At 41.5% G+C, this 21,003-nt stretch overlaps 1 protein-coding gene across 4 annotated transcripts in view; it reads left to right on the forward strand.

Moving 5' to 3' along the window:
* Positions 1-20,788, forward strand: part of fbxw7 (F-box and WD repeat domain containing 7) — a 159,564-nt gene extending 138,776 nt beyond the window's left edge. For all 4 annotated transcript variants that reach the window (XM_084715114.1, XM_084715115.1, XM_084715116.1 and 1 more), the window contains 4 exons: positions 9,230-9,411; positions 11,641-11,866; positions 14,189-14,399; positions 18,326-20,788. In XM_084715114.1, the coding sequence (XP_084571240.1) occupies positions 9,230-9,411; positions 11,641-11,866; positions 14,189-14,399; positions 18,326-18,594 (888 nt within the window). In that variant the 3' untranslated portion in view covers positions 18,595-20,788. The remainder of the gene's footprint in view (positions 1-9,229; positions 9,412-11,640; positions 11,867-14,188; positions 14,400-18,325) is intronic.
* Positions 20,789-21,003: the final 215 nt, after the last annotated feature.

Below are 21,003 nucleotides of genomic sequence, written 5' to 3' on the forward strand. Positions count from 1 at the left end.
CTAAGTTCACACTGCACACTACAGGATTTCAGCCCTAATTTTCCACACAGCCAGATTTCGAAAATTGCAGACAAATGCTCCCAGATCAGAGGCAAATCAGCATACTCTCCTGTGAGTGACAGTTGCTATGTGTGATTGTTAAAATACACAATCCAGGGCATTGTGAGAGCTCACTGATGCCTCCCAGATGCCAGAGAAGTAGGAAACAGGTTTAATATTGGGTGGTATCGGGGACAGGCAGGGTACAGCTACAGTACAAGAGCAGACACGGCCTGAAGGAGGAGATAAGTTGAGAGGGAGAGATGGAAGACCACCAGAGCAGCAACCACAGAAGCCCAAATACAGAAAAATAATGAGCAAAAAGTAATTATGAAGTAGAAGTAAAAGTTCTTAAGTAGTTCAAACTGGCTCCACCTCAGCTGGAGATCTCTCTGGCTTGTGAGACAACTGTGCCTCACTATTAATGATCCAATGTCACTTCTACCGAGTGTGATCTTGTAATGTGTAACCTCCCGTCGCTGATCAGTCATATAGGCCCAGTTCCATAATTCCAATCCGGACCCTACAGACTCCTACCACTCTTTAGTGAATTGGACTCTTGAGTCACACTCACGGTTGTGGAGGGCAACTTAAGGGGGAGGTTGTTAATACTCCAGCAAGCTTTTAGATGCCCTCACCTTTCTATGATGGAAACAGGAACATTAATCATGATGGATATTGTAATTAAACAAGAATTAAAAGGACAAAGACAAAGATCTAAGTGCCAATAACATGGCTCTGTTTTGGTAAACATTTTTTTGTCATGTCATTCCATAATAGGTACACAAAACAGGTGTATCAGATGTTATTTTCAGGCAAAGTCCTTTGTCCACAGCTTGTACAGAATTAAATTTTGTGGTTTTCCTCCATCCTGGACAAAGCAGAGGTGCTGCACCTGAGGGAAGTGTGGTTTGTAAGCCTGCAACGATGCAGACTTGCTGTCTGAGGTCTTTATAACCCACTTGCCCTTCAGGCTGACTTGTTTGGTATGACACTCAATGCAGCGAACCTCCAACACAAACGCTCAAACTGAGTGAGAGTGTGTAGGGGGAAGATCTAGGGGTTAGATTGGAGTAGGGACATAGTGTGCAAAGCACAACAACTTCAAGACTCACAATTACAAGGCAGAAAGGCTTTACAAGGCATTAGCTTTGGCAGCCACTGCCAGTTACAAGCGAAGAACATAAACAAATTAAAGATTTGAACTGCACTTACCATTCCTAATACATGAGCGAGTCACCAGTTTTGATGCATGGCAGACTCTTCATCTGCGTCTGGAACTGACTCAGCCTCAAATATGTATGGCTGAATTTCTCCAATGTTTCTTATCACACTAGACATCTTGTTAGGCACAGCCTTTCACCGGTCAACCTAGCGAAAATGGTGGTGGGTGGGGTGCGAGGCCAGATTCTGAGTTTCTCAATGAGAGAGAAAGAGTAGAGTAATGTGCACACTGTGTTCAATAAAAAAATTATCATAGCGGAATATTTTTACATACATGTCTGGAAGGGAACATTAATGGTTATGACTTCCTTTCATCTTATGTAGAATGTTTTACATTTATCTATATACAGCAGTATTCACATCAGACACCTACCTGTATCTGCACAGCTCCTGCTAACCTGATAGTGAGTAATTAGTAACATTTGCTCTCATAAAAAAACATGCTGCCAAGACTATCTTGGTCTCTTCTTCCCTCTTACATTTAGCAGACTTGTTACACAGCACATGTCCGCAGGCGGTGTTAGTATTCATTGCTGAGGCTGGTGCAGCTACACAGGCCTTGTGCTGCAGCTTTACGCTGTGTATTAAAAAGAAAGGCAGTGGTTGTACTGTTGTGTTGGAGAGAGGTTCACGGATTGTTGTAAATCGCCGCGCTTTCATGCCTCAGTGTTGGACTGCATTTTCAAAGGAGATTTTTTTTTTTTACTAAAAATCTTCTGTAAACTCTTATTTCATATTTCTCATCTTCACTCTATTCCTTTCACTTTCACTTGGCAAATAAATAAGATTCAGTTGAGCTGTGACAATTCACAAAAATGAAAACACATGCGACAGCCTCAGAGAAATTGATACTGGGTATGATCACACTGCAGTAGGTTTCTCTTTCTTTTGGATACAATAGACCAGAGAGCTGGCTTTTCATTGCTGCAAAGACTCGCTCTAACAGATAGTAAAGTTGGCGTTCAGCCCACGAGTGATTACACGCATATCAGTCACAGCATTTGCTGATCTGAACAGATCTTGCCAAGGTCATCCGATAGGCATGGAGCACGATTTGGCTCTCCTTCACCCACAGACTAATATCTGGATGACAGGTTGTTGAGTTACAGCTGCGGTGGCTCCTTATTGGTGGCGGAAGTCTGCGATGAGTCACATCACCGGCAGGCTGAACTGCTTCTCCGTGAAAACCACCCAGCTCTCAGTCTTGCGTCACACAGACACACAGTATATTGTCTATGGTTTCTACAACGTTAATCCGACTCAGACTTGTTTGTTTACATTAGTCATGAGGAAGAGATGAGGGTAAATCTGTTTCTGTTTGGGTGCTGCATTCAGAGCACATCCCTTCTGTGGTTTTCATCTCTTTGCTTCCTTAGCTCTCAACACCACGGAGAGAATCCCTCACTCGAGAGGAATGGCCAATTAAGCCTAGTCAACCATTTCGGGGTGAAGTGGCTGTCGATGCCGGTAAAACTATAAAGTAAAAGTACAATGGGATTACCAGCACCTGCATTTGTTTTTCCTTGCCGCTGTCAACATTCTTTATAGTCTTCGCCAGTGTATTTGAGGACTTGATTGCTGTGTTTTTCTCGCTGTCAGTTTGTCCCCCGAGATTCAGGACTTTAAAGTGGCTATCAGGGATCTCGAGGTGTTACACAGTTTGCCATGGCCCTTGGATGAATGCCTCTTATGCAGTGTCTGTCATCCAGGTTATGGTATTCTTTAGGAGCTGTCATGGGTAACTGCACCTCAAGCCAAGTCCAGTTGCCTACGTTAGCTTCAAGCAAATTTTTGTGTAGTGGTGTACTGGAATGTAGCTGGCCAGGATCCGTACGGATAACCCCGCCACATAGTGTGAAATACAGTTTTATTAGTGCTGTTACTTTTTAAAGTAATAATTCCCTAAATCTTGATGCAAAGTTGGAAGAGCGCCTAATTTTAAAAGCTGTTGCTTTCACCTCCATTGAGTGAAATCCCAAAAGCTTTTTACTTGTTTTATACTTATTTTACTTGGCAATATCCGCTGCCTTGTCTTCGACACACAGCTCCTCTTGCTTACTAGAGCAGCACTGTTTCTTCATCTGTATGTTCAAAATCAAACTGGTCCAAGTGCACGGCTGCTCAGAGTCTGGATCCGTTTGAGATATCTGCCTGTTTTTATTCACCACTGTCACCTCATGAGGCTTTTCCATTGGCACTTTTGGCCTCAACCATTCCAAGCTGATTTGCATTTCCATTACTTTTTATACGAGACTGAGCTGTGGCGAGTCGTGCATGGACCTTCTCTTGACTGGGGCCAAAGTGTACCCGACTCAAATCAAAACAGTTTGCACTGACATCTCGGTAAGTGCTACAACCCATGACAACTGACCCTTCTCAACTCCTAATACAAATGTGTTACAGGACTGAACTCAGTGTGTGTGCAGGAGTCCAGAGAGAAAGACATTTTTAAAAGTGTGTGTTCAGCTCTTGGCACTTTTGTAGCATCTAACTGAATCTCTGTGGTTTGAACTTTCTCCTGCGTTGCTGTTTGTCCTCTCAGGTATCTGTTTTATTTTACTGTGTAGTGTTCGCTTTATGCTGTACAGGAGTCGTGTTAAGATAATGTTAATGAAAACCCAGCATTTTCTGATTTTGCTGCTTCACAATAAAAACTTTTAAATAACAAAATAACAATGAACTTGTGCTGACTACCACAGAATGTATATATATCTATTTTCTGTATTTTATGTTGTATTTTGTATGCAGTCGGTGGTTACTGCAGGCAGAGAGAGGTAGCCACATCAGAGCCAAAGAAGTGCATTTTTAATTTTCTTGATCCAAAAAATTAATTAATATCCATGAATCAAAACTGTGAACTGCGAATTTTTTGATCCATTGCACCTCTGCTCTTGTGGCTCCTGCAAGTATCCATTCCTCTTGTCCTTCATATTGCAAATAGCCACCTTGTTCAGAAAATATCTACTTCAATCCTCCTTTTAAAAAATAATTTGTTTGACCTTGAGGCGACTTTTATCTTTCACATAAATCCTTCAACTTCAAAGAAAGCTCAGGATACCCTTCAACAGCTCTGACGCTAACACCACAACTCGGGTCTTACTCAGAATTGGATCAATAGGAGATGATCAACGGAGATGAAGAGCTGTGATGTTGTCTTTAAACATTGGCATTAGACTGAAGATGTGGTTTTCTTTGCTGCGTAACCTACATGCTCTGAAAAGATATTATGTTTGATATCAGGTCGTTTTTCATCCATCAGAGAAAGCAGTCGCTGCAAATCAGCGATGACTTTGGTGGACGATTATAGATTACAAGGGTAAATTGGCTCATGCTCTCAGAGATCAGCAGCTACACCTGTCCTTTTCTTCACAGGAGAGATTTGAAATGCAGCTCCGGTGGCTTGCACTGTAGGTAGAGGATTTGAATTGATAGGACGGAAAAAGAAATTGGTCACAGCGTAGACAAGTTGTGCCAGAGGTAGAGCAGAGTGGCGTTAACACTTCTCCTCAGCCACTTGTGCCGCTTTTACTCGGAGACCTTGTGTTCAATTTCGAGCCATCAAAAAGATTCCCCCTGTGATGGGACAACGTGGGGTGAATCAAGTGGTGTTATATTGCTTTTCAGCCTCAAAATGTTCTCATATTTTTCTCTACACGTGGAATCCCCAACCCATCTCTAAATAGTGCATCAGATATGATGCTGACAAGCTCATAACAGATGTTTTTATCAATAGTTTAATGAGTCTGTCCAATATGCTTTTTCTGTTCAAAGATTTGTTAGTGAGTCATGTATTTTTCAAACTCGATTGGCACTTTTTTGGCACAGACAGCAAAGAGTCCCATGAAAGGGGGGTTTGCATGGACACGATTTAAATTATAAATGGTTCGAACAAATATTTATCAGATACCGATACTCTGGCGCAGTGTTTCCAAAGGTTCATCAGACACTGAAACAGATGATTGTTAATGTTTCATCTTTGTAGCCAGTTTTGTCTTGCCCTTGATTTACCTTGTTATATAAAACACAGCGAATTGAACCCTCGCTGTGAGGCAATCAGGGAGTTATTATATGAACACATTATATGTAAATGCTTCCACACCTCTGAAAGAACTGGGCCGTTGCTTAGCGATCAGGTGAGACAATGGGGATTTGATTGTGGTGGAAAATAATGCGTCAATGATTGAAGAAACACAAGAGTTTGAAATTAAAAGTGTGCAGCTCAGATTTTTGATCTGCAGGGATTTCAGGACGCTTGTTTTCCTGCTCAAGTCGACACTTGAAGGTTCTGTCTTCACCTGCTGGACCTTTTGTCTTTGCGTGTCCTCCAGCTTCACTGAAAGATGTCAATCTTCTCCACACCAAACAGCTGCACACATCTCATTGCTGCAAAGGTGGCTGCCTGGTGCTTAACAGAGCGGCGCGTGTCCTTGGCGGTGCCTGTCAGCAGCAGTCTCAGCTGTCAGCCAGATCTAAGATGGCAGACCTGTGGACTGCTGTCATATCCAGAGAGAGGTGTCCTCTGCCAGATGCTTTAGCTGCATGGATACCCAGATTACCTCCTCCTCTTTTTTTTTAGACAACAGAGATTAGAGATTGCTCATATAGCTGTGATCTTAAGAATGATACTGTTAAGATAATTAGAGATAGGGAAATTACCACTTAATTTGTCAAATTAAATTAATGAAGTGCCATTTAGCATTTATGCATGGATGTGTGAGAATGCACAAGAGAAGCTGTGATAATAATGTTTTTTTTTCTGTTAAGGAAAGTACAGTGCAGCTGTGAAGTGATATCTGTCAGTATTTTAAGTGATACAGTAAATCATGAACCGTGTCATCAGATCAGCAGCTCAGCGAATGGAAAAGTGCAAACATGTTGCCATAATCCTTCTCACTCAGCGCTCAGAATAACTTCAGTCTTCACCATTTTGATTTATCTGCCTTATTTCACCAGCGTTTGTCTGTTCAAGAAGCTGAGAACATGGTCAGTTTTTGCAGTTGCAGGACAGAGCGTGCCAAGAGCAGCGTTTTCATTTGAAGCATCATGGTGGCTCAGTTGGCTGAAGCCTCCATATAGAAAATAATGGAGGATGCAACAGCAGAGTTAATTACTTTATCTCTCAGGATGCCATTGAGTACATTATTGTGGGCCTGTGCTGAATACCATTTTTGAGGCTTTGAAGCATCATACATTCCTCAAACTTAAATACTTTGCTTTAAATACATCAATACTCTCTTTATACTGGCTGTTTTGTGCGCGTGTATCACATGCACATTCCTGGTTTTAATGTGCACTTGTGTTAAGACTAGTTATATGCTGTACAGGAGCTCCATTTTTTTGCTCTTTATCAGTCTTCTGCCTGGTTTTGTTGCAGCCAACAAAAAAAAACTATAGCATACCATAGCAACAGTACTAGCAACTTGGATGCATTCAGTCAGCCCTACATTATTGCACATAACAATTGCAACTTGTCAGAGCGCAAAACAGAAATGAAAATTGTCTTATTTTTTAAAAAATGTGGCTAGTTTTTTGACCATGTTGGTTTTAATCGTTGGTTGACTTCGTTGTTCAACATTAACATAGCATATATCATCGCCATTGTTGCTGCGGTTATTAGAAACTTAACCTAAATTAAGAAACTTTTCTAAACAGAACTACTCATGGGTTTTGTTAAGTAGACTCCGCTAGCCAAGCAAAAATGTGCATTTTCCATGAGCACTATAGACAAACTCAAAGCAGCACGGGACATCTCAAATATCTCTTTCTCGTCCTTCTGTCTTTCTTTACTGTCAAGCTGCGAAATCTTTCAAAAAATAAAAATAAATATATTAAAACCATTAGGCAAACTTTAAGAATACATAATGTAGGCTGTAGCCTGGTTCATCTTTTGATCACGCAGTGTGAGTCTGTAATGATGTGATGGCTTGACCTGAGGAAGTTTATTCTTGCATGCAGCTTTAGCCAAGTTGATCCTTATTTTCAGATATTTCCTGCCAAGGCCAATGAAGCATTTTCAGTACAAAGACAAAACAACTTTCATGGTCCAGAGCTCTGACATGGCTTCCTGACTGGAAGTGATGCAAACAAGCAAACATCAGATTGTTTCAGTTTTTCCCAGTGAAAATGTCCTAACCTATTCCATGCATCAGAGGACGGGCTAAGTGATGTGTGACTTCTTTTTAAAACCGCTCAGCCTGGTCCTGTTTTTGCAACGTTTCACACACTTGCTTCAACTTCAGCCTACTTTTATTGGTGAGAAGTGATGCTAATGTCCTTGCTGTTTCCGTTTCCCCTCCAATCAGCAGTCAACATGGACAATGAGAGACTAATTCACGAGGTTAATAAGTGGCACATCTCAAAAAGAATGAAAATTATTTTTTGTAGCTGAGGGAATTATTAAATTCAGCATTGTTGGTTTGAATAAATAACTTGGACACTTGAACATTTGTAGAAGTAGAAATCACAAGTGGTGGCAAAATAAAAGTCGTCCCCCTCCTTGCACTGTGACATTGTTCGTACTATATCTGAACTTTTTTTTTTGTGCTTTATCCGCTTGAGTTTGCTCGCTTTCTATATGTCCGGAAGAGGTGTAAGGCTGCTGCACTGGATGCCCTTCCACTGTTTGTCCTTTAAATAAACAGGAAATATAATTCCAATGTTAAGTAGTCTGTGAAAACCCACGTCTTAAAAAAAAAGGTCCTCCACAGGTTCATTAAAAGAATGCAAATCTTCTTTCACTCTCAAGGACAGCTGAATTTTATGTTTGTTTCAGTGACAGATAAAGAAGCCTAAGCCCTTCATTTCAGGTATTCTGTCTTCCCACGCAGTGTTTGAGTAGGCTCTAATCACACACTCTGATTCTTGTTCTTGGAACCTCAACCGTTGGCTACGATTCACCAGGAAAAACCTTGCATCCTTGAGAGTATGATTCACAATAAACTGCAGGACTGTGTTCCAAAAGCAAAGGCAAATATTTATCGCAAATGTGGACAGCCAGAATCCAGATGATGCACCACAATATTCCCCATAAGCCATGTTCCTGCCATATTTTAAATGTATAATCAAGTGTAATTTAGACAAGCTGCAGTATTCTTCTTTCCACTGCTGAGAAAAAGGCCCATGGTGATAAAACAAGTAAGACTTTTAACAGTGGAGTGAGGTTGATTGTAAGGTCGTGCCACATTGGCCCCCAGTTAATGAAGTGATTCTCTTTATCGGAGCACAGAGAGCGGGGGAAGACAGGCTGCAGCATCATCTTCCTTTTTCACTTGCCGCAATAAAAGCCTCTCGCCCTGCGCCGCCATTCACTGCTCAGCGGCTTATCAGCTGCAGTCAGGGGGTCACATGTTGTACACCTCAGCAACACACTCCACTCTGAACCCGACATAACCACAGCGCTCGCCACCGACCACCTCCGCACTTCCCTCCTCTCCCCAAAGAATTTTAATTTAATGCATTTAGGATAATTAAATCGAGGGACAAATGAGACAAACTGTGGAGCCGCAATTTCAATTGATCAGAAAGATTTCCATAACTGCAGTAATCAATAGCTAATCTAGCATCCCTAATGAGGATGAATGGGCGCGTTCCTTTATTGAAGACAGTTGTCAACCCTGCAAAGAGAATGAATCGCCTGCTTTTCCAACAGATAAGTAAAAGCAATTATAAAAGCTCAGGGAGAGATTTTGTCCCAGTGCAGCAGCAGGTATGGAGTGACTGAAGTCCTGTTTTCCCTGAAAGGTCACACAAATCTCATTTTACTTGTCTTTTTTTTCCCCTGAAGGCATTTCGAGGTCATAGTGGAGGAAAAATTGCAAATGTGATTTCACAAGTTCTTAAACTCAAATGTTTTAAATATGAATAAAATCACCCTGAATGTCTTTGAAACTTCAGTCAAAGTCTGCAGTGACAGTGAGGAGTGACTGTACTGATCAAGACTTTTCTTCTTCTTCTGTTGTCTTTTCAGTGTCTGCGCACGTTGGTGGGCCACACAGGGGGCGTGTGGTCATCCCAGATGAGAGACAACATTATTATCAGCGGCTCCACTGATCGCACACTCAAGGTCTGGAACGCAGAGACAGGAGAATGTATCCACACCCTCTATGGGCATACCTCAACAGTGCGCTGCATGCACCTACATGAGAAAAGGTATGAGGCAATCTCACCGTTAAGCCTTAATAAGCCAGTGTAAATTTAAAAAAACAAATCTTTTGTGTATTTTGGCACAGTAGAGCTTTTAGTATGATGCAGTTTTCACATATAAATCCACAGCTGGAAGTGTTACTCAAGTAATTGATGACTTGATTGACACAATATTAATCTTATAACTGTTTTGATGACAGATTTTTCAAGCACAAATACTGAACATTCAAGTGTGTGAGGATTTGCTGCTCTTTTTGTCTTGTGCATCATTAAGAGATAAGATAGAACTAATTAATCCCGAAGGAAATTCTCATGCCAGATTGCTCAAAAACTACGGGAACATAAAAATAAAAACAATAGAGTGATCAATTGAAAGTGTCAGGAGAAAATCAGGAGTAAATGCAATATCCAGTGCCTAATGGATAACAATGAAAGTGTATAAATTTAATAATTTAAGTAAACTAAAATAAATTAAAATTGAAAATGAATATTGGCAATGACATTGAGAAGTATTAAACAGTAACCAAAATAAAAACCAAAAAAAAAATGCAAAAAAGAAAGGCACTTTGCCTTCAGCAAAGTATAATAACCATTATTCATTATTTTCTGACTAACGAACCCAAAAAATAATAAGTTAATTAAGAGAATAAGAAACCAGAAAAGATTGTCATTGTACAGAATACAATGAAATTGAATTGTTCCTGCTCAGTGCAAAAAAAAAAAACCAACAAACACAAAACAACCTCAGCAAAGAAGCATCCACTGCTGACAACACAGGCTCTGAAATATTAAGTATAATTAATACATAAATACAATTCAGTTTTGCACTAGATTAGGTGTATTAATGCTCAGTAATTATTTAACTAGTATGAGTTTAATTATTGCACTGGATTAAATGTAGTTATTGCCCTAGTATGAAAGTAATTATGTTTTCGATCCAGGAGGTTTCATAAATCATAAATGTAAAGATTTATTTCTTCTTCTTAAAGGAATAGTTTGATTTTTTGTTAAAAATGCTTTTTCATTTTCATGCTGAGAGTTAGATGAGAAGATTATTTCTCATGTCTGTGCAGCAAATACAAAGCTATTGCCATCATTGTCTGCTAGCTAGCTTAGCTTAGCATAAAGACTAGAGGCAGGGGGAAACGGCCAGCCTGGCGCTGCCCAGATAAACTTAACATCCGGCCTGTTTTAATCATGCAAAAACTGAAGTGTAAATCTCCTCATCTAACTGTCAGCAAGAAAGCAAGTAAAGTGTTTGTCCCAGAATGTTGAACTATTCATTTAATGTCCCATCTGCTCTGTTATTATTAAAATCATAACGCCTGACTTAACAGCGATCCCACCCAGCAAAAAGAGCATCTCTGCAGCCCTGTAAGGGGACAGTGTGTGTATGGAAGTGAGCATGTGGTCTCATAGTGATTAAATAGACCCTGTGAGCCGTCTTAAGTGAACTGCTGCTCACTCATTCACTCTGTATTACACTCCGGAGACTCAGAGTGCTCTTTTCGCCTTAGGGCCCACCAAGGTTTTTGTGTAGCATTTGATTACTTACTCACTCTGGAAATGCTGTGAGCTGCAGGCAGACAGTGAATAACATGTTGGTGATTTCCATCTATGTTGCACCGCCAGGCATTTTATGAATAAGGGGTGTGAGCTGTGTGTATTCACAGAATATTTTTCAAATCTGAATAGCCTGTGATAGAGATCAGTCCATAATATTGAGGAGTGTCTGTGTCAGTCTTTATTGAAGTGTCGGGAATCCGGTGGAAGTCGCATAAAGAAGTGTCTCAGTTTTTAATAACATCCTTGGTCCAAACAATTCTTACAGTAATAATCTGAAAAATGTGAAACTTGAGTAACAATCCTCCCTTAAGGGAGTTTCCTCTTCTGTAATCTGTCTTTCGTTTTCCGTTCTGGGTGAAGACACTGCTGCAGGGCGGCTCTTTAAGTTAAATAGGTGTTTTTGTACATTCAAGTTTGAACATGAACGTGATGCTGTAGGTTTCTCGTTGTCAGAGGAGTGAAAGAAAATGTTCATACCTGCCTCGTTATTCTGTCAATGCAGCTGCCAGTGTATGAATGGGAGAGTTGTATAGAGTATTGAATTCACTCTTAGAGAATGGGAGACGCTCCAGACAGTGACACTCAACATAAAGGCTTCTGTTGAATTTTAATTGTTTGTGCTGCACTCACACTTATACTCTTCTTTGTGCGTGTTTGATTTCCTCTCAGGGTGGTCAGTGGCTCTCGTGATGCCACACTGCGCGTCTGGGACATTGAGACAGGTCAGTGTTTACACGTCCTCATGGGCCACGTGGCGGCGGTGCGCTGCGTCCAGTACGACGGGCGGCGGGTGGTCAGCGGTGCCTACGACTTCATGGTCAAAGTGTGGGACCCTGAGACGGAGACCTGCCTCCACACACTGCAGGGCCACACCAACAGAGTGTACTCATTACAGGTGAGCAGCTTCAGACACACTGGTTGGGGGTTTTTTTTGCATTTATACAGGAGCCAAGTTTAGAGATCGACATTGAGAGGCTCGTATCCCCAGTTCCTAGATAAAATTTAAAGCTAGAAGAGAAAATTCAACTTCTGCTCAAGATAAAATCTAGCTCATGATGGGAGACTTTGGCCACTCACATGTCAGTAAGCTAGCTGATTTGTGAGTCTTGTTCCCAAAACGTCAGTATCTGACGACCTCAGTATGAGACTCAACGATCAACTATGTTTTGCCAGAATTGGTTACAGCACCTTTTTCAAACCTACTAGCTGCTTTTAAACTAGTAATTTGCTATTAAAAAAAACTGTACCATTAAACGTTAAGGAATACTAAATCTTACAGAAAAATGAGACTGTTTGAAGGAGAGTACCTCAAACCTACCTACCTCATAAAAGTTACATAAAAAATGTGTAAACTGATTGTTAGGAAACATCTGTTGTGCATTCCACTAAAAAGCAATTAACTATGTGAACAGGAAGTCACTGCAGCATCACAAACTGTGACATAACATTCAAAAACAACAGTTGTATGCAGCCTAATGAACTAAACTGTTCTGGCAAAGGTAGATCTTTGTTGGATTTGTATCTGTATGCAGTAACAAGGAAGTGTTTCAGAGTTTCTAGGATTCATTCAGTTCAGAATGAAAGAAAAGTGTCAGATTATGCTAACTTAACTTAAGTTACTGTTGTAATATTTTGTCATTCAGAGTTATTTTAGTTACAGTTATTACAATTTAATTTAGCAGACATTTTTATCTAAAGAGAGCTGATACAACACAAGCAAGGATCTAGTCAGGAGAGAACAACATGGGAAAGAAGCAAAGTTAAATGTCATTTAAAAAAATCTTATTCTCTATCTTTCCTACATCATCATCTATTTATTTATTTGTGATCAAATGTTTATTAGAGTTCACGCTATGCATTGGTAAAAAGTAACATAAATCACAGTGATAGTGAGCATAACATGTAATAAACAAAACACAAGCCAACTCCCACCTCTCAAATAGATCTACATATGCTGGAGGATGTGCACTGAATGACAGAAAGAGAAATTAAATACATAAAATGATATTTAAAGAAAATACATGCAGAAGCAGTTATGACACAATAACGTTACATAAATTCTTAAAATTTACTGCAGAATAAGTCCAGAATAGGGCCGTCCGCACCAAGAACTATAACTGTAACTTAACAATATTGTTCTAAAACTCGCTCTAACTCAAGCGAATGGTCCACACCACAACTATAAAGTTGCAGTCTGGACTCCTCCATCCACTTGAGTTATAACGATTTCTTTAAACAATATTTTTTTTTTTACGGTTATAGTTCTTGGTGAGGACAGTCCTTCAGTGATTTTTCTCTTTAGCACCATGCATCCCAGGCACTCAAAGATTCATGCTGAAAACAATGACATAAACACTTAGATTTTGTGAGTTTTTATCATTTATAAACAGCAATTTAGATCAAGTGTCTCTCATAATCTGAAGTGCCTCCTTTACACTTAAGACTTAACACATTAGCAAGCCAATGTTTTGTCAGTTGGTTCATTAGTACCTGTTACATCAGGAAGTTACTGGGTGCAAATATGTAGTAACACCTTATCTCTGCATAAAAACTAGTTTGTGTGGTGCAACATGATTCAATTTATTGATTCTAAGACCGTGAACCTCACTGATATGTATTTACCCTATATATAATTGTTCAGTGTCTGTTATTTAAAATACCTCTGCTTGTGTTGAGGTAGTTTCTTTTCCACTGTGTCTCACAAGAAGCCACAGACAAGTCAATCTAATCAGATTGCACTTAATGTTTTTCTTCTCTTTTATGATGTTTTAATGTGTCCTCTCCAAACGTGTGTGCGCGGCTGTTTTGTTTGTTCATTCCTCTGTGTCCTCTAAGATGTCCTCTCACCCACTCTGTGTGATTACAGTGCACTTTAGCTGGTGCCATCACACAGCGAGGTGAGAGGAGGCTGTTTACTGCACTGATAGATTGGTTTTTGTAGCACGCTGCATCGTTAGGCTTTCAAAGTGTTGATGCTCTACTGTTGGACGTGGGAAAGAAAAGAAAAGTTGCACAGATCAATAAAATTCATTCATTTCAATGAGTTTAATCTTAAGTTTGTTAATAGAAACAAAAGTATGCTATTTGGGCATCAAGTACCGCATCAGCAGCAAGCTCAGGTTGACAGTTACTGATGGGAACGAGCTTCAATTTAAAATGAATTCCATCAATATTTAGTACACTGGAGGCTGAACTTTTGATCCTCTCTGTCTTCTAGTTTGATGGGATCCACGTGGTGAGCGGCTCATTGGACACGTCTATAAGGGTCTGGGACGTGGAGACGGGCAACTGCATCCACACACTAACGGGGCATCAGTCCCTCACCAGCGGCATGGAGCTCAAAGACAACATCCTGGTCTCAGGCAACGCAGACTCCACTGTCAAGATCTGGGACATCAAGACGGGCCAGTGCCTGCAAACACTGCAAGGTGAGCGAGTCCACCGTCGCAGCGTGCTGTCCTCCCAGCTCTGTTTAAATGAAGCCTTGTCCAAACGAGTTGAGGTAGAACTTAAAATGTACACCTCTACCAAACAGATGATCACTCATTACTTCTTGTTGTGGCAGAAAGGTTAAATAAATTGCAGGGACTAATAGGGGTTTCATACTCGCTACCTTCATGCGCTGAGGCAAAGGTGCTAACCACTGAGCTGCCCCAAACCTTTCCATGAATACGCTAGGCTCCACGTGACATAAATTTCATCATCAGAGTGTGTGCATACATCTGTGCACCTCCAATTTGTTGTGACCATTCAAACTTGTCCACAAAGCCACTATGCTACGACAAGTAAAATAAACAGAACCCTTTTGTGTCCATGTGTCTGCAGCTGACGGTGTATGAGGAGTATAATCAAGGAGGGAATTATTCATAATGTTTGCACAAACACACATTATATGTATTGTACAGTGTGTATGTATGTTAGCTACTTCGCATGTTAAATCAAACATTAGTGATTCTTAAGCTCAGGGGATAATTCTGCAGTTGCCAGGGGATGCTTTATTTGAGAAACTGGAAATGGGAATCACACTTTGATAAACAGGCTGTACATCCTCATACCGTGTCACCTAACACCTGAACACTGCTGGGGGAAAATTAAGATAAGATGAACTTTAATGTTCCCTCACTGGGGAAATTTAGTTGTTTCAGCAGCTCAAGAGTCAAAAGTAGAGGTCACAGAGAGTGTTATATAAAAATAAGATTAAAAAAACATGAATAGAGTAACAACTAGTGAGTGAGCAGAGAAGTGCTTATATGAAAAACATATTGTAACAATCAAATTAGAAATAACATCCAGTCTAAAATCAATTCCAATCAGGACATTTGGAACATGACAAGAGGTTGATGAAGGGGTTCTTGAGCTGATCAGACTAAAAAGACTGGGAACTACTGTTAGTTTTTCCTTTTAGTCTGCTGCGGTCTCTTAACTTCTGTCTAGTTGGTGATGTCTTTGTGCTTTGTGTTACCTGCAGAGCTGCAAAGTGTGAACATTTTCTGGTTTCTTTTGTCCTCTGAGTATGCAAACATTTTTCACCATTTTCTGACCTTTTTCTGACATGTTATGCATCAATTAATCAACAGATTAATGTATGATGAATATAATTATTAGTTGCAGCACCAACTACCTGAATAAAATACTACAGCAGGTGACACGTCTTGCTCCAACAATGTTTAGATCACAGTCAACTTTGTTACAGTATAAAATGGTGCTGCTGTACAAAGACGAGCGTTTAAGCAACAGGCTGCAGAACCACTCAGATGTACACTAAACTGTAAATATGTAACTACACGTAGAAAAATGGCATCTCCAGTCCTGAACAACGACAGAAAGCACACAAGATGGGACTGAGAGTCCAATTAAAACCCAGACGACACGACCTGTTTGTGTGTGTGAGCCAACACCTTGTGGGCCTGCTGGACCCGATTACAGTCTCATTTCCTTTGTGTCTGTTTGAATAGTTTAAACTCCATTAGCAGCGCTGGAGCCTCACAGGATGTTGGAAATCCTTTGCTGAATAGCAGCAGCAACCAGCAGCGCCCCACCCCTAAATGCCCTCATTAGCAAACTACAACCCCGTGTGCTACTCCTACAAACACCAACACACACACAGACACACACACACCCGCTGAACAAAAGGATGCCCCAGTGAGAGGCTGAAGAGAGAGGGGACGGATAAGACCAACAAGGGGGAGGATGTGTGTGTGTGTGTGTGTGTCTTGTGAAGAGGGGGTGACTACAGTGAGGAGACGAGGGCCAAGGGAACTTTGTAGGTCATATAATTAGGTCAGCGGACAATTTCAGCCATTCATTAGTGTGTTTTGATAAGACAATAGGCCGACAACAAGGTCGCCACTGTCAGCTGAAGAGAGTGTAGGTAATGATGGAGCAGGAGGCTTTGTTGTGTTAATGGAGGAAGAGGAGGGAGGGCGGAGAGAGGCAGGCATGTTGGGGGTTGGTGCAGAGCAGCATTGTATACTCGGGTAAATAACACAGCCTTTGATCTAACCGAGAGACAGAAATGGAAAAAAAAAATGTGAACGCTTGTTGACGTGAGATTTCGACAAATTTTCTCTCCGAATGGATTGTGAAAGCGGAAAGAAATTAAAACGTGTGTGAATGAAAGAGCTGCTATAGCAACCTCAGTAAAAGCACTTCATTTGGCAGCACTTGATTCTGCGCTTGTTTGTATTTTGTGTCGCCCTAATTGATTTAATTAAGATATCATTTTCAAGCCCTCGGGGAAATCTGAAGCCACCGCACACGCACAGTCACAAATAAAGTCACCTCAGTGAAAGGCTCCGAGAGGAGAGCCGCCATCTTCACTTTAACTGTGGCCTCCTGCCAGCTGCCAGCCCAGCACACACACACACACACACACACACACACACACACACGGCAGACGGAGGTGTAGCTGGAGCTGCTTAGCCTACGTGACAGCGACAGGCCTGAGTCCTGGCATGTCGCTGCAGCTCCTCCTCAACACCTCACTGCACTCACAACGGCTTCAGGAGCACAAGAGATGCTTTTTCCCTTCGTCTCTCTGGCTCACAGAGGATTTGTTTCCAGTTCTCCCGTCTCTATCTGGGTTCTTATGCTACAACACTTGTTCATTTTAAATGTACCCATCCACAACTCCACCCACTACATTACTCTGCGTTTATACCAGGAACTGTAGCTGGGTAACTGGGTTTCCTCTAGGGATGCTCAGTGACATTCCTTCAACACTACAAATGTAACTGCCCATCATACGAGCCATCATGCCGATCATAACGACAAATTTGTTTAGAAAAAAGAAACCACAGGAAAAAAAATGTATTACTTTGAAAAGTATCTTATGTTTGCATCTGCCATTGAGCGATAAGAGTAGGGATAATAGTATGTTAATGATGCTGTAGGAGAGACTTGACTCGATTTTAAAATTAGGTGGAAAAATATATGTTCATATATTGATGTCTACACCAGCGATCGGCCAAAATGGGTTGGGAAATATTGGACTGTGCATTCCCAGTTTCTCCCATGAGTTTGTTCAGTAGAGGCTGTAAAGGTCTCTTGTCATGATCAGTTTTGTTAAATGATGACGGACTAAACAACAGACAAACTCTGTTCATAAAACTATTAATTTATATGTTGGCGGCGGGGTGGTCTACTTCTGCTGTAAAACATCGGAGAAAACCCTGCTGGAATTATCAGTCAACTAAAAGTTCTCTTTTGTGCATTACTGCTTACATTTCTATGACTTTTGAAGAATTTAAAGGTTAGTTGGATAAATTAGCATGATAACTCAAAACAGCTGCTTCTTCAAGACATAATTTATTACATGCATCAAGACAACAACACCGTCGTCGTGATGTTTTTTTTCCCGCTGTGAGTTTGTGAAGTTTTAATTCATGTTACTACTACCGTAGCTGTAGCGCCACATGAGTGCACCAGAACACGATCTGCCAGTTGTGTGCAAATAAAATATTTCTAGTTCACACAATCTGTCTTTTTTAGGCGCTTTAAAATCCAATCATCACTAAAGCCCATGGTCCTGATCATACAGAGCACAGTGAAAGTTTTGAGTCATTTTCTAGCAGTAAGTAGACAGTGAGAGTTGTGCTACTAATGCGGCCAGGACGCTTCATGTTTTAGACAGTTAAGTGCTGCTCCTGATGTCTCCTGGCCTATCAGAAACTTCTAGCTCTGGAGCAGGCACTTTTTGGAGGTTAGGAAATATGATAAAGAACTAAATTTAGACCCGGGTTCCTCTAGTGGGACCAAATTCCTATAAAAGCTCCGAGCAGTGGTGGAAAGTTTGTCCTTTCTGTACCTCACACTTCGTCCCTCTAATCATTTGTTTCTTTCTCTGTGTGTTCAGGTCCCCACAAGCACCAGAGCGCCGTGACGTGCCTCCAGTTCAACAAGAACTTTGTCATCACCAGCTCGGACGATGGCACAGTCAAACTGTGGGACCTGAAGACGGGCGAGTTCATCCGAAACCTGGTGACTCTGGAGAGTGGCGGCAGCGGCGGTGTGGTGTGGCGCATCCGGGCCTCGAACACCAAGCTGGTGTGCGCGGTGGGCAGCCGCAACGGCACAGAGGAGACCAAGCTGCTGGTGCTGGACTTTGACGTGGACATGAAGTGAGAAGGGACGCGGTGGGGAAGGACGAAGAGAGCGAACCACGGAGAGGAAGGAAGAGAGAGGGAATGGGAGATGAGGCACCCAGAAACCGGAGGGCCGAAGCCCAGAACTCTTCACCCAAACTCGCAAAACCTACAACCACCACCACCACCGCCACCTGTGGGCTGTCCTGTCCTCTACCATTATCTTCCCCCGTCCCCCCCTTGGGGCAAACGTTACCGACAGAGCCACAGACCCTCACATGTGTTCAGCCCCTGCTTTTGACCCCCTCCCACCAGTACGAGGTGGAGTCGGAGGGGACTGGGCTGGAAACGAGGCGAGGGGGGGCACACGACCGGTCTGTCCCGTGATTGGCTGGGAGAAAGAAGAGTGGAAGAAAAGGAATGACGACTGAACTCTTTTGAAGCGACTCTCAACCCTTTCGGTTCGGGGTCGGTTTCGCACAGAGACTTGGTTTCGCTCAAGCCTGACAGATTTTGAGATGTACAGAGATATATTATTTTTTAAAGACCCCCTTCCCACCCCCACCCCTCCCATCAGTGCGCGCCCACACACACATACACTCAAAACAGCCAACCGGAAAGTGGAAAAGATTGAGGAAGTTGGTTTAAAGCTAAATTTCCACACTCACAGTTCCACCTGACGAGCTGCTTGTTGTTGAGGAGAGAGTTCAGCCTGTAATCAGGCTCGTTTCTTGTCACTCCATTTCCGTTCTTATTGTTCTCCACTTGGTTTCAGTAGTTTGATTTCTTTACAATATCGCACACAAACACAACTGTGAATTTCAAGACGTTTTTTTTTTTGGTTTTTCATATGAAAGGGGTTTCTCTTTTGTTTTTTGTTTTCTTTCCTCGCGGTTGCCAACAGCAACAAATCCCAGTATTAGAAAGCTGCTCTGTTTAGGTTTGCTGTCATTATGTCACAAGGGTTTTTTTTTTTCTTTTATTCGTCTTCTTATTTGAGTTGTTTGTTCTTCCTTTCTGTCTTCTACATACCTGGGTTTGGAGCTCCGTCTCCACGCAAACATCAATGCTGTCCAGAATTTTTCAGAGTCTAGCTGGGGTGGTTTCCTCAATGCCGGTGCTGTGACAAAAGGAAGTAAAGGTTCTTTGCTCTAAGCGCTGTGGATTAATGCCCCTGAACCCCCCCACCTCCACCCGGCCCCCTTCCCCCTCTACTGTTTTCCCCCAGTGGCCAAACTGTATTTATGCTGCTAGATGAATGGAAAAAAAGAGAGAGGGAACTTTTACTTGCTGCGACGTTTTAGTCCCAGGCAAAATTCCAAATTGAACTCTATATGTTTGGACTTAAACAAAAGATGACAAAAGATAACATCCGACATTTTTGTTTTATTTTTGTTTGTTTTTGCCACTGAAACTTGAGCCAAACGTGCCTCTACGAGGCTGAGAGGAGGGAGCGTGTCCGACAGATACTGACGGGATCGCCTGCAGAGAGGAAACAAGGGGATGTACACTGTTGGCGTGCGTGTGTGTGCGTGCATGAGTGCGTGTGTTAGCGTGTTAATGGGCAACTTGTGAACACATTCCTTGGGACAAAGCTCTTTCAGCCTGTTCTTTGGGGAAATGTACAAATGCTGTGTGGACTGGCAAAGAAAAAAAACTAGCAGACGTTATCGGTTTTAACACGTGAATGAGAGAACTGTCCGTATCCGTGTGTGATTGTTGTTCCATTCAAAGATGTCTGAAGCAACAGAGGAGACCATCACAAGCATCAACTGACAGGTCGAGCTGCCGGGAGTCTTAGTGTTACATGTGTCGCAGTCGAAATCGGCCGCAGACTCGTGGATTTGTCAGTGGGAAAAATAAAAACACAAAAGGCAACAAACGTGAACAGAAACATTGTAGCCAAACGAAAAATCGTCTCAATCTCCAAGAGTCACAACTCAAGCTGAACTGTGAAAGTGGTATAACACTGTATATTAAAAAAGAAAAAAAGAAAACAATCTTGCTCTATCTCCTCTCGTTGTTTTCTCCCTCTGTTTTAATTTATGATCTGGTTTGAGAAATCAGATTTGTTGCAGGTGTTTTATTTTTTCAGTTCATGTAAACTGCCTGGCAAAAAAGAAAACAGACAGAAAAAACCTTAAAGGGATTGTGTATTTGTTTGATTCACTTAGAATTTTATTTTCTTATAACTTAAGTGCAATAAAATGTGGGTTTTTCTTTTTTCATTTCAAGCATATCAGTTGTCTGTTTTTGTTACCTGTGTGAAGGCATCTTATATGTTCAATAAAGCAAATTATTTGGTTAATTAAATCCACGAGGGAATACTTCTAACATTTATCGCAGTGCAGGTTTTGTAGGCCAAATTTATCCCAGAGAACCTGTTGTGTAACCTTCAATATTTAGTAAAACCCAGGTAATGTTTATAAGGTAAGATTCTCCATATTTA

Source organism: Lutjanus erythropterus, chromosome 3 (assembly GCF_056507025.1).
Source record: "Lutjanus erythropterus isolate fLutEry1 chromosome 3, fLutEry1.hap2, whole genome shotgun sequence".
Classification (NCBI taxonomy): Eukaryota; Metazoa; Chordata; class Actinopteri; order Lutjaniformes; family Lutjanidae; genus Lutjanus; species Lutjanus erythropterus.